General features: G+C 34.0%; 1 protein-coding gene across 3 annotated transcripts in view; it reads right to left on the bottom strand.

Moving 5' to 3' along the window:
• Positions 1-14,688, bottom strand: part of ca (RCC1 and BTB domain containing protein claret) — a 68,979-nt gene that overhangs the window by 21,400 nt on the left and 32,891 nt on the right. For all 3 annotated transcript variants that reach the window (XR_013874524.1, XM_080146737.1, XM_080146738.1), the window contains exons 27-35: positions 13,490-13,536; positions 12,888-12,953; positions 11,887-11,961; positions 10,446-10,536; positions 9,773-9,938; positions 9,246-9,326; positions 8,645-8,768; positions 7,960-8,047; positions 146-201 (exon numbers count right to left, since the gene is read on the bottom strand). Coding sequence is in view for 2 of the 3 variants with exons in the window: in XM_080146737.1 (XP_080002863.1) it covers positions 146-201; positions 7,960-8,047; positions 8,645-8,768; positions 9,246-9,326; positions 9,773-9,938; positions 10,446-10,536; positions 11,887-11,961; positions 12,888-12,953; positions 13,490-13,536 (794 nt within the window). In the remaining variant the exon portion in view is untranslated. The remainder of the gene's footprint in view (positions 1-145; positions 202-7,959; positions 8,048-8,644; positions 8,769-9,245; positions 9,327-9,772; positions 9,939-10,445; positions 10,537-11,886; positions 11,962-12,887; positions 12,954-13,489; positions 13,537-14,688) is intronic.

Genomic DNA, 14,688 nt, shown 5'->3' with positions numbered 1-14,688 from the left:
AAATCAATGTTTTATAGGTAAACTATAAAGGATACAATCCAAAATTCAAATTATCTCAAAACTCGATAATGTTGGTTTTACCTGATGTTTATTAAAACAAGTTAGAAAAGAGAAATTATATTAAGTTGTATTGACCATTTTCCTGTATTATATTATCAAGGTTTATTCTGAGTGGTTGGCTGGTTCGAACAACTTCAGCACCTAAAAATATTAAAACATATAAGAAATTTTAACCTAAAGAAATATTCCGAAAGTCTCATTATTTAGAATGCTATTTTAAATAGCAGCCTAGAAAGACACATTTCCAGAAATCAGTCATTACAGACTGATCCTAATTTTAGAAAATCTTTACTTTTCAAATAGTTAATAGGTGTAAGATATACTTTAAAGTGAAACAACATCTTATCTTTAATTTTTATTTTCTTTAACTCAGAGTTTCATGCTTCTGCAATCATCAGAAAGATACTATTTTTTACTTTTTAAGAATGTTTTAGAGGATTTAAAAAAAATATTTTTAATACAATGAATAAAAAAGAACTATATTAAACAGCTACAGTCTTGCCATGATTTCTTCTATGAATTAATTTAGAGAAAATTTCATGCCGCTTGTTGATAGATGAGTCTTTGTCAGAATTAAGAATATAAATATAAGATATAAGAAATAAATATTAGGAAAGAAGATAGTGTCTGAGATACCATGCATATTGCATAATATAATCATTAAATAACCCCGGATATAATATTTATGTTTAATATAAGCCTGCACAAAATTCTTCTTACTTAATCAACCTTTCTTTATGAAGTAAAGTTACAAATTAATTTTCTAAGAATAGCCCTCATAAAACAAACAAAGCAAAAACAGCAGGGAAAGAGGGGATAATGGGCTGTTTAATACACTAGTTTTCTTATTTCTTGGCTTAACAACATTGAGGACTGATGTTGAATTATGATTGGTTAGTTAATTAAGTTGAGTGTCCAAACATTCCAACCACTATTTGTAATCTAAAGAATGAGATATTTTGTGTATCAACATTGGCAGTATGGCCACAACCAAAAAAATACTGATACTGAAGAAAAAAAAGGAAATACTGAAAATACTGAATCCTAAAATAAGAAAAAATACTGAAATACTGAATAAGTATTTTTTTTATATGATTCCTCATTTCAAAATTTCATATATTATAGCTTTATAATTAAGGGGATATTTTAAAGATCTTTTAATTTTGCCTCTTAGATTTCCTTGCACCAATTAAGCAGAAAATGACTGATAAATATTTTAAATGATTACAAAACTTAAATACTTTTTAGTTGAGTTAAGAGCATAGACGTCCAACCTTTTTTTTTGGGGGGGGGGATACATTATTTTTAAGGGGGGTAAAATGGCGCGCCGCAAATTTGTTTGGGGGGGGGGGGGGGGAGGGTAATTACCCCCCATGAAATCTGTTGGCAGGGGTAAATTTTGTTTAAATTTTATTAAGGGGGGGGGGGGAGTTTTGACACTTTCGCTTACTCCGTGATTATTGGGCTAGGTATTAAAGTTAGACTATAGGTTATTTGGGATAAAAGTTTACTTTTGGTTAGTACTTCACGGATTTTTAATCATTTTTTGGATAACCCCACCCCCTAGCCCCCCGGGGCTCAAAATCCCCCTAAAAATGAACCTAACCTTAATTTTCTCAGGAACCATTTGACGAAAAGAGATAATTTCTTAAACTTAAGCTTTTATGCTTATAAACTAACTTCTGATTTAGATGTCACCCCCCTGCCACCAACCCCTAGCCCTCCGGGGCTCAAAAAAACCCTAAAAATGAACCTAACCTTAATTTTCTCAGGAACCATTTGACCAACAGAGATGATTTCTTAAACTTAAGCTTTTATGCTTATAAACTAACTTCTTGTTTAGAAGTCACCCCCGTGCCACCAACCCCTAGCCCTCCGGGGCTCAAAAAACCCCTAAAAATGAACCTAACCTTAATTTTCTCAGGAACCATTTGACCAACAGTGATGATTTCTTAAACTTAAGCTTTTATGCTTATAAACTAACTTCTAGTTTAGAAGTCAGCCCCCTGCCACCAACCCCTAGCCCTCCGGGGCTCAAAAAAACTCTAAAAATGAACCTAACCTTAATTTTCTCAGGAACCATTTGACCAACAGAGATGATTTCTGAAACTTAAGCTTTTATGCTTATAAACTAACTTCTAGTTTAGAAGTAACTACCCTGCCGCCAACCCCTAGCCCTCGGGGGCTCAAAAAAACCCTAAAAATGAACCTAACCTTAATTTTCTCAGGAACCATTTGACCAACAGAGATGATTTCTTAAACTTAAGCTTTTATGCTTATAAACTAACTTCTAGTTTACAAGTCAGCCCCCCGGGGCTCAAAAAAACCCTAAAAATGAACCTAACCTTAATTTAAATTTCTTATTTGTAGAGTTAGAGGTACACTTATTAGACCAAATATGCTTATTTTTGGATGTTATTGACATATCTCCTGAAAAAATTAGAATCGGCCTCCAGGTTTAGGTGCTGCAGGCCTCCAGGTCCACTCAGGAGACAGGTAAAAATTTAAATTTCTTATTTGATGGTTTAGAGGTACACTTATTAAACCAAATATGCATCTTTTTGGATGTTATTGACATATCTGCTGAAAAAATTAGAATCGGCCTCCAGGTTCAGGTGCTGCAGGCCTCCAGGTCCACTCTGGAGACAGGTAAAAATTAAAATTTCATTTTTGAAGAATTAGAGGTAAACTTATTAAACCAAATATGCATCTTTTTGGATGTTATTGACATATCTCCTGAAAAAATTAGAATTGGCCTCCAGGTTCAGGTGCTGCAGGCCTCCAGGTCCACTCTGGAGACAGGTAAAAATTAAAAGTTCTTATTTAAAGATATGTGTTCTAGGCAGGGTTTCAAAAGTGACTTGGATTTTAAGGCTGCCGGCGCGCAGGGGGTATAAAAAGTGCCCACCCCCTTATAAAACCAAAAATTTAAATTCCTTCAAACACAGGCATGTTGCATATCAAAATGACTGCATTGAAATGCTGATTACGAATCTCAAACCATTATAAAAAATATTGCTCCTAGTTGGAACAAGATCTCATTAAGTATCTAAAAACAGCTGATTTAGTCAAAGTTGTTCATTTTGGTAGGTTATTTGAAAATCATTTCAGACTGAATCAATATTTTTCAAAACAGCTTTCAGATCTGTAATCAGCATTTCAATGCGGTCATTTTGATATGCAACATGCATGTGTTTGAAGGAATTTCAATTTTTGGTTTTGGGGGCGGGCACATTTTATACCCTCCGTGCGCCCGTTGTTTTTGGATTTAAAAACCTCTTTCAAGTTTCACAGGGTTTTATATTGGCCTAGTAACCCTTGCCAATGTCTACTAATGTGAAATTTTAAAATCGACCCACCCTAAGTAAGTTGTATTTTTGTATTTTTTAACAAATAATTTAATCTGCAAGGTATTTCTAAAATGGCGACAATATTGCTCACTGGAAATAAGTAGCTATCAAATAGGATAACTTTAGATTTTTTATACCTTGATTAAGTTTCTTGTTGTACATATTTTTTATTTCTATTTAGTAACTTTTCATCTTAATTCAAACATTACACATAAGGATGTTTACCTGTTGAGCAGGCCCCTGGAGCCTGTCGGGAACACATATTGAAGCCGTAAACAATAAATTTGACTATATTATTTACTTTAACCTTATTCTATTTAAATACCTTTCCTCTAAATTCCAAACTAACCATTTTAGATATTCACCTGAACCTGGAGGCCCATTCTAATTTTTTCAGCAGATATGTCAATAACATCCAAAAAGAAGCATATTTGGTTTAATAAGTGTACCTCTAACTCTTTAAATAAGAAATTTTAATTTTCACCTGTCTAGAGTGGACCTGGAGGTCTGCAGCACCTGAACCTGGAGGCCGATTCTAATTTTTTCAGGAGATATGTCAATAACATCCAAAAAGATGCATATTTGGTTTAATAAGTGTACCTCTAAACCTTCAAATAAGAAATTTAAATTTTTACCTGTCTCCTGAGTGGACCTGGAGGCCTGCAGCACCTGAACCTGGAGGCCGATTATATTTTTTTTCAGCAGATATGTCAATAACATCCAAAAAGAAGCATATTTGGTTTAATAAGTGTACCTCTAACTCTTCAAATAAGAAATTTTAATTAAAGTTAGGTTCATTTTTGGTTTTTTTTTTGAGCCCTGGGGGGCAAGGGGTTGGCGGCAGGGGGCATAAAAGCTTAAGTTTAAGAAATTATCTCTGTTGGTCAAATGGTTCCTGAGAAAATTAAGGTTAGGTTCATTTTTAGGTTTTTTTTGAGCCCCGGAGGGCAAGGGGTTGGCGGCAGGGGGGTGACTTCCAAACTAGAAGTTAGTTTATAAGCATAAAAGCTTAAGTTTAAGAAATCATCTCTGTTGGTCAAATGGTTCCTGAGAAAATTAAGGTTAGGTTCATTTTTAGGGTTTTTTTGAGCCCCGGAGGGCTAGGGGTTGGCGGCAGGGGGGGGACTTCTAAACTTAAACTTAATTTATAAGCATAAAAGCTTAAGTTTAAGAAATCATCTCTATTGGTAAAATGGTTCCTGAGAAAATTAAGGTTAGGTTCATTTTTAGAGTATTTTTGAGCCCCGGAGGGCTAGGGGTTGGTGGCAGGGGGCTGACTTCTAAATCAGAAGTTAGTTTATAAGCATAAAAGCTTAAGTTTAAGAAATCATCTCTGTTGGTCAAATGGTTCCTGAGAAAATTAAGGTTAGGTTCATTTTTAGGGTTTTTTTGAGCCCCGGAGGGCTAGGGGTTGGCGGCAGGGGGGTGACTTCTAAACTAGAAGTTAGTTTATAAGCATAAAAGCTTAAGTTTAAGAAATCATCTCTGTTGGGCAAATGGTTCCTGAGAAAATTAAGGTTAGGTTCATTTTTAGGGTTTTTTTGAGCCCCGGTGGGCTAGGGGTTGGTGGCAGGGGGGTGACATCTAAATCAGAAGTTAGTTTATGAGTATAAAAGCTTAAGTTTAAGAAATCATCTCTTTTGGTCAAATGGTTCCTGAGAAAATTAAGGTTAGGTTCATTTTTAGGGGGATTTTGAGCCCCGGGGGGCTAGGGGGTGGGGTTATCCAAAAAATGATTAAAAATCCGTGAAGTACTAACCAAAAGTAAACTTTTATCCCAAATAACCTATAGTCTAACTTTAATACCTAGCCCAATAATCACGGAGTAAGCGAAAGTGTCAAAACTTCCCCCCCCCCCTTTAGTATTAAAAATGCGCGCAAAATTTTTTTTGTGAGAGATATTTTATTTTGGGGGGGGGGTTATGTACCCCCGAAAATTGTTTGGGGGGGGGGTAAATACCCCCTTCTAAATAGATGGGGGTGCCTTAGGCACCCCCAGGCTAAAGGTAAATTTTGAATGGGGGGGGGGGGGTAATCGCCACTTTACCGGGCCCCTTGGACGTCTATGGTTAAGAGCATGCTAAAAAACTTTACCTTCAATAATCATGCAAAGTACTCACCTTAGATTATTCATTCTATTAATAGATAAAAAAAATCTGAAAAAAATACTGTATAAAAGCATCTCAAATATCTAAAAAATTTATATTTGAGATGAAATTGAAAAAAAATGTATATTACCATAAAAGCAAAATTAATGTACAAAGTTATAGGGTAATATAAAGGAAAGTAAAGTGAGGCGCGAAGCGCCGAAAAAAATCTGACATCAACTACTTGAAAAAACATCTTATTTACCTATGCAAAATTTTTTGGAATTTAAGAAGTAATGAAAATACTGAATCATGAAAATTTCCAAAAACTGAAAAATACTGAATAAAATTTTCAAATACTGAATATTCAGTATTTACTGAAAATACTAAACCCCCAATTTCCAAATACTGAAGAATACTGAATATTTTCAGTATACTGAAAAATGTGGCCACGCTGCATTGGGGATGTACGGTAATGTATCGGCCATTGTCTTATCCCTCTAGATCCCTGTAAAACAGAGATATAGCATATGAACAAAAATAAATTTGCATCCAACTTTTTCGTCAGTAATCCGATAACAGTTTCTAAAATACTAGCAGTTTAACCTGGATAACCTCTAGAGGATTGGAAACACTATTAATATTTAAGTCTTTAAAACAAATCTTGCTAATGCACGGCCAAACGTCCTATAGACAACCAACCCATTGATTGCACGTCCTTTGTCTGGAAGACCCTACTGTGCAAAGTAATGAGTTACACCTATTTATCGGACAAGGTATTCCCCCTACTCGATTTTGCATACCTTACATTGCAACAGTAGGAACAATTTTTAAGGTCTTTAGTAATGACGTGGTGGTGGGCCGAGATTCAAACCCTGCATCTATAAATCTCCATCCGACAATGAGCGGTTACGTGTTATGCAGGAAGTCGCCGGTTTATACTTCTGACATCGATAATGTAGATAATATTTCTTTGTTGATATCAACTACAGCATAATTTTATGACATCCTCCTTCAGAAGCAAGGATCTAAAGGGATAAGACAATGGCCGATGTATTGATGTACATGAACATCTCCTATGAAGATACACAAAATTACTTCTTCTTTTCATTACAATTAGTGGCTGAAACGTTTGGACAGTCAACATGATGAACAATCCAATCAAAATTCAATGCAAGTCCCCAAAGTTATTAAGCCAACAAAACTTTTGGGGACTAGTGAAATAAACAGCCCAATGTACCCTCCCTAACTGTTTCTGAATCCATTTCCATATCTCATGAAATGAAGCGTCAAAAAGTTTAAAATCCTTTGATACTATTATGTAACCCTAAACAAGAAGAAAAAAAGCTTGTATTTTTATAATCAGTTTATTTAGATAACATTTCTTGTCAAAAAAAAGTGATAAAGGGCTTAAAATGCTTTGATACTATTATGTCACCCTAAAGAAATTGAAAGAAAAACAAAAACAAAAGTTTTTGAGATGTGAAAAGGCTACTTGTATAATTAGTTTTGGTAACCAAATAATGACGGGCGGAGGTTGTTATAAAGAACTACAGGGTGTTTTTTTTTAATAGGACAAAAGTATTGCTTAATATAACCCACCTGCCATTGACAGAAATTAATAATCTATATCTTAATTTCTTTATAGAGTTGGGGCAATTTGTATAAGAAAAAAATATTCAGCGATTTTCAACAAATTATGCCTAAAAACCGGTTTTTCTAAAGTACCTATTTTTGGAAGATTTTTGGATCATGACCAATTTAAAGAGTGAGCAAAAATGCGTGCATTTTTAAAAATCAAATTGCGCGGCTTGTGTTAATAGTAGAAAAATATTAAGCATACCGTAATAATTGTCATAAAATCTAGCATATATGTAATAATGTATCATACTCATGATATTTGTAGTAAAGAAGCTACGTTAGAAAATGTGAGAAAGGTTGAAAAGTTTTAAGGAAGTTGGGACATTTTACCATTTAGCTTCTAAACTATACGTAGCACAGGAATATTTCTTAAACACCCAATTCTATGACGATTCTAACGATATGCAAAACATTTTTCTACTATTAACACAAGCCGCGCAATTTGAATTTAAAAAATATACACATTTTTGCACACTCTTTAAATTGGTCATGATCCAAAAATAGATACTTTGGAAAAACCGGTTTTTTAAGGCATAATTTGTTGAAAATTGCTATATATTTTTTTATTATACCAATTGCCCCAACCCAATAAAGAAATTAAGATATAGATTATTAATTTCTGTCAATGGCAAATGGGTTATATCAAGCAATACTTTTGTTCTATTAAAAAAAACACCCTGTAACATACACTTCCAAGATGACAAAAGCTTTTGTCAGGATTTAAATTCCAAAAATAACCTTATAACTGGTTACACCCCCAGGAGTAGAGACAAATATCCACCCCTCCCCCCCCCCCTACTCCTCCCTGGAAAGGAACTAACCTAATCCAAGCTGACCATACTGGTTACACCCCCAGGAGTAGAGACCATTGTCAGTCAGAACTATGGAGTGGTGTTTTCCACAGGATACCTGAATTTAAGATTTTTGAAGAACTTTGTTTTAGAGTTTCTTGGGACGATACAAATGACAAAAAAGCATTTGACAAAGGGGGAGGTGGCTTGTGCTAAAATTCCGTAAAGGTGTGAGTTTTAGGGCTTAAAACAGTAGTAGAACGATAATATTCACTAAATGTGTTTCTTACTGATTTAAAAGAACTATAGACAAATTTTCTTTAAAAAGTTAACAACATAAATTTTATCGTTTTTAAGCCCTAAAACTCATACCTTTACGGAATTTTAGCACAACCTACCTCAGCTCCCCCTTTTTAATTGGTGGAAAATGTAAAAACATTTTAATGTTAAGTTGATTTGTGTTATTTTTTATCACAACAGGGTAACTTGGAACGTGAATTTTCATCTTTTTTTAATCCTTCTAGATTAGGGAATCATTTTCAGATTTTTTAGTCCTAAATCAACCCAGAGCCAAAAAGTCATTGATTGACCAACAAATCAAAATAATTAAGGAAGAGGTTTTTAATAGGCAAACAAAAGAAGTTTCAAAGAAGTTCAACCTAGGTAAAAATAAATTTTGCTTTGATATCGTCAGTAATTTTCTACTCAGCCTTACCTGTAAAACTGTAATATTAAGTTTAATGAAGAACTCTAGGGAGGTTGGTGGGAAGTGCATAGCATAGGAGGGTTGTAGGCCCGTGGCGCCCCGACTGTTCGAGCCCCAGCATAATAGTTTGCCTGCTCAGTTACATAGTATAATATGATTAGTAGATAAAAGTAATAGGATGTCGGTCATTCTTTGAGTGTGTGGATTGGGAAGAGGTCATATGATATCTCCACGAATCCAAAAAACTACCCCTGAAAAAAAATAACCCCCTGCAATTTTTTTACTTTTACTCTTAATTATAATCATAAGAAGAGAAGTGATATTCCCCCTTTTTCTCTTTTTCCACAAGTGCCCCTTGAGGCCTCTAAGGGCGTTGGCGCTGGTAAACAAAATAGAGATTATGCATTAGAATGGGTTGGGGGGTAGATGAGTAAATTTTTCGCCCCCCCCCCCCCTCCTTTTAAAAAAGAAAATAGCTTAACATCTTCATATGTCTATTAAGTACTTTCCCTAAAAGCAAAGAAAATTTATCCACCAGTTGACCGGACTGACAGACAAACGGACAGACATCATTATATTTTGTTCTATATATTTATTATATTATTTTCCTTGATTATGAAAGATGACATGACTGTATCCAGAACAAAGTTGAGTCTCTCTAACTTCCAAACTTGAGGGATAATCACACCCTAACAACCCAGACAACAATGGATATATTATTACTTGGATATTAAACCAGATTTTCATGTTTTCTAATAAAGTAAAATCTCGCTGCGGGCTAAAATAACGATATCCCCCATTCACCCCCTGTACACTATCCCCTCTACTTCTACTAGATGAACTAACTGACCCCTAAATGAGTTCCACCTAAGCAATCTAAATTGACTATAATTTTTCCCCTGTCCTAATATCCACGAATATTCTAATTCTATATCCACCCAGACAACTATATCTACCTATTATATAATTTTTGCAGGTTTTTTACAGCTAGGGAGGGGACATTAGACTGAAACACTTTTATTGAAATTTGATTGGTTAATTTTAAATCATTCAGTCCAATCTAAAAATCACAAGTCTATCTTGTATAGCAGCTAAGAAAACTACAATTATAACATTACACAAGTAATAAAACTCCCTGAATTCTCATCTGAATCTTGAGTGATAGTTGGCAGCTGCCTACACGCGGATGACCCCGGGCTGTGCTTATTAATCAGATGAAGAAGGGTGTGGACATACAGATTTAGGGCGTCAACGCTAAATCGTAGTGGAGTTGGTTTCGAAGATTTTTCACAGTTTACTTCATCTGCAAATTAGAAGATAAGGAACAAGGATGACAGCATACATAAAGGCAAAGCTCTTAAATCAGACTGTAGGACAAACTAACGTTAACACACGAAAAACTAACCCTTCTCCACTCCACAACATTGTTTTCAATGTATTTTGAAATAAAAGGGGGCGGGTTTAATTCAGCTTTTATCAGCATTCAAATAGTCTTTCATAATCAAATAAAACTTATATGTAGTTATGGACCTAATTTTCCGCATTTTAAAATAAATTTCTTAATGACGGGCGCTGCCATTAATACAACTAGCAAAAGTTTAGTTACTGCGTTTTTGACAAAAAGTGCGCGCATTTTTTCTCAAAATAATGTGTATATTTGGCATTATTTGGATAATTAGAATAATATGTATTTGTTTATGGCAGTAGATATATATAATTTTGTAAAATTCACAATTATAAAACCAAGTTGTCAAAACGTCATTTACTGATTTTTTGCTATTTGTAAAAGTGCCATTTGTATTATGTATACCTTTTAAATGGAAGAAAATTTGCGGCTGTGCAGGATTTGCTATGGTAGCCAGGGATGCCAGCTGGCTCCAGGACAGGTAGCACAGGAAAGACTGAACAGAAAATATCACCTAATCTATATTAGCAACATCTTTAAGAGAGAGAGGGGACAATGGGCTGTTAAATTGTCACCAAAGTTTTATGATAACGTTTTCTTTTTCATTGGCTTAACAATGACTTTTATTGACTTTTGATTGGTTGGTTCATTAAGTTAAATGTCCAAACGTTTCAATTACTAATTGTAATCTACAAAAGAGGTAATTTTGTTTATCATCAGTGGGGATTTACATCTATTTATCGCCCATTGTCCTATTTTATCCCATTAGATCCCTGATATTAGCGACATCTTTGGAAGAATTGTAAGTTTCGCTAAAAAGTAAATGAATGTTTAAAGTTTTCAAAACAATATCTATTAATAGGAAAATAACTGAAATCATTTACCTAGGTAGTTCTTAAACAAAAGTAACTATGTGTGTTTTTCTGTCTGTTATCTCTATTAACCGCTGAACCGATATGGTTCTCCTTTAACGTGAAGCTTTTCATTGGTCCTGTGACGGTTTATAACAATTTTAGGGGAGGTCACCACCCCACTACTAACAGAAATCATTATTAAGAAAAATTAATCAACAAAGGGAGTCATTTTTTGTGTATTTTCTGTAAATTTGTGTGTTAGCGTTAAGTCAAATGCGCTAATTAAGTCAAACCATTTAACAAACATACATTTGGTCAAATTTAAGAACAGTTTGACTTAATAAGCGCATTTGACTAAACGCTAACAAACAACTTTACGGAAAATACGCGAAAAAAATGACCCGACAATCCTATCATATAAAGTAGTAAACCTTTTTGTCTGTAGAAAAGGATCTTAATATCCGCTTAAACTGTTTTGTCCTCCGTTAAAATGAAGCTAATTATATGCCTAGGGAAGATTTTTAACTATTTTTGGGGGAGGGTATTTCCACCTTTTACCATATAAAAAAATCAACCTCTTTCTCAAATATTTCTTTTACTTTATCTTACTCTTAAAATAGGGATGGCAATCCCCGCGGATTCCGGATTCTAGCAATATTTTAAAAGGCTTTTTTTAAATAAAAAAAATTAAGTGCTACATATGTCCTAAAAATTAATGTTCTTGGTGTTATCTATAATTCACTTCCGAGAATCGAACCAGATTTTTAGAAGATTTAGATTTTATATACATATTATGATGATAATCTTTGCCTTCAAAAAGGGGGAGTTGAAAGAAAAAACCCAAGACGCTAATTTTAGCCTACCAATTAAGAATCCGTATCCGCTATTAAAAAACGGATTCCAGATTCGGATTCCAAAATTGACCAAAAATTAGGCGGATTCCGGATCTCGGATTCGGATTGCCAACCACTAGTTTTTAAATAGAACCTTACCTTGAGATGATATGCTAGGGTGTGGCACTGAGCTCTATGATCTGGTACTGTTACATTCGTTAAAATCTGGCACATCTAGGTACAATATTATCCTTACATAAAAGTAACAGGTTGTTTGTTTGTCTGTGTTTCTGTAGCTTAAGATCTTATCAACTGCCGGACCGATATGAATCTTCAATACAATAAAGCAGGGTTTCGGATCCGGATCCGGATCCGCAAGGATCCGCATATTTTCGAGTCCAAGGATCCGGATCCGGATCCGCAAAAAAATGGGGATCCGGATCCTTGGACTCAAAAAAATGCGGAAAAAATGGAAAAATCTACCTAAATTTATATATAATCTCAGACATTCTCTTGATGAGAGCCAATCTTTAAGGTTTAGGGTCAGACTTGAAAATTAAAAGTATTTTTGACTTCGAATTTAAAGAATAAATATTTTTGAAAAGTTTGGTGATTTTATTTTTATTGTCAAGGATCCGGATCCGCACTGACCAAATTTGGAGGATCCGGATCCGGATCCGCAAAAAATCAATGCGGATCCGAAACCCTGCTGAATAAAGCATCTTATAGATCTAGCGAAGGTCATATTTATTTAGGGGGGGATACCTCCATCCTCCAAAAAGAAATCGTACATGAAATTGTTTGCTTAAAAACTTTGAGGACTAAAATCTTGATTGATTAATTCAAACAAGTAGTAACTAAACTTTTTCAAAAATAAATAAATAAAGGGGTATAGTCCCTTTCGTGGCAACGCCCCTTAAGGGGTTATTCGTCGTATTTTCAAAATGACTTTTGATAGGTTATTTTAGGTTATATTGGGTTAGGTGATTGCCCCGCAGGGTTAAGCAATTGGCCCCGCAGGGGTTAGAAATAGGAGAAAAGCTACTGTGATAATACGAAGAAACGCCTATTAAGAGGTTGTACATAGTACAGTGTACACATCTATTTTTTATCAATGAAGATCAATGCTCTACAACAACAAAAAATGATCAAAACCTCACCTGTACAATCATATTGATGAAAGCTTCCCAATTAGGTCCAAGATACATCTTTAACAAACCTCCAAACTAAATTAATTTGAATTTTAGAGAGAAAAAAGGGGTTGAAAATTAATTTTTAAAGTATGGCTTCAAAACCGATTGATACGCTGGAATAGAAACGATTCTGACCAATACTGAAAAATCATATATTGTATCATGAAATAAAATAAAACCATAAAATTAAAACTAATTTTATTGGCCCGGGCTTTCGGCCCCTTGGGGCCAACAAAACTATGTTGAAGGATCAGTGAAGAAAGGGAAGCTGAAAAGGAAAGGGATTGAAATGGACAGGCAAAGAATAGATGGGGAGGGGACGGTAATAAAAAGTGTGTAAAAAGAAACTATCTGTAATTCTATAAAATCTAGCAAGACTACTATATCATACAGACAGACATGCATACAGAACCACTTATAGAGTAACTTTGCTACTAAAATAAAACAGAAACTTTCAAATAATTAGAATTAAGGCTTGAATAAAGCGAAATATATTTTTAACAATTAAGCGTGTTTTTGTTATGTGGTTAGCTCTAGTCGCGCGTTTTTAAAAAAAATATTAGACCTACCTGAGAATTACTGGGATTACTAATTGTTATTTTCTCCATCCAATTTACTAAAGAAAAAATACATCATTAAAATACATCCTGATATAAAAGGATGCCTTTCGGATCTATAGGGATAAGACATTGGATGATCAATTAGTGTACATAACTAATGATGATGCTCAAAATTTCCACTCCTATAGATTTCAATTATGGGTTTACACTTTTAAACACTTAACTTCATGAACCAAACAATCAAAATTCAATAAAAATCCCCAAATTTGTTGATCTAACTAATAAGAAAAGGTTATGATAAAACTTTGGGGACTAGTGTATTATGGCCCCTTCCTCCCTGAATAGACACATGATATTTAGGTCTTTTAACTGCGCTTTTGAAGAACAAATTTCTCCTTAAAGATTGATTAGGGTACAAAATAACCTATTTTTCTTGTTAAATATGATTAAAATATATTATTAAAAACCAATTAAAATATTTAATTATCTGCTCGACAACTCTCTTATTGAAATTAACAAATCTATATAAAAATAACTTTTAATAACCATAAAAAACCTTTTGTGTTTTCCCTCAAAGGAGTCTTTTGATTTAAAAAATTTACTAATTGTTAAAGGTTATTTGTCCTTATTTTTAATAACAAGGATGACATTATACTTACTTATCGGCGAAGCTCATGCATGGTTAGATCAATAATGGACAATCATTTTAGTTTTTAATAATTCAGTCTATTGTGCACCCCCCCCCCCCCAAAAAAAAAATGATTTATTAAACAAGTCAATGTTCTGTCCCTAACGTACAGACCTTACTAACAGAAAAGCTACGCTCTAATTATAGATTTATAAAAGCGATGCTTATCTTTAATAAGGGTCGGTCAATACTTCATGTAACGAATAAGGCAACATAGAATTTTACTAGAGATTTGAAACTTAATAATTGACATGATGTAACAACTTGGCCAGTTACAATTTAGAAAGCATAACAATTCTATAATCATTACCATAAAGTCCTAGGTCCATTCAAAACATCTTGATTTGTAACTATTTTAACATTTTTTGGTATGATTTATTTATCCTATATTTTTATTTTGGAATAATGAATTGATTTCTGGGGCGATTAGGAGCTATATTTTAAGCGAAGCATTCTAGTATTCACTCATCCTATATTAGTTTAATTTTTTTAGGTACACCTAAAAAAATGGTAAATATTA

Source organism: Acartia tonsa, chromosome 14, assembly GCF_053477335.1.
Source record: "Acartia tonsa isolate MP-2025a chromosome 14, ASM5347733v1, whole genome shotgun sequence".
Taxonomy (NCBI): Eukaryota; Metazoa; Arthropoda; class Copepoda; order Calanoida; family Acartiidae; genus Acartia; species Acartia tonsa.
The sequence above is the reverse complement of the archived record's forward strand: the minus strand, read 5'-3'. Positions and strand labels throughout refer to the sequence as shown.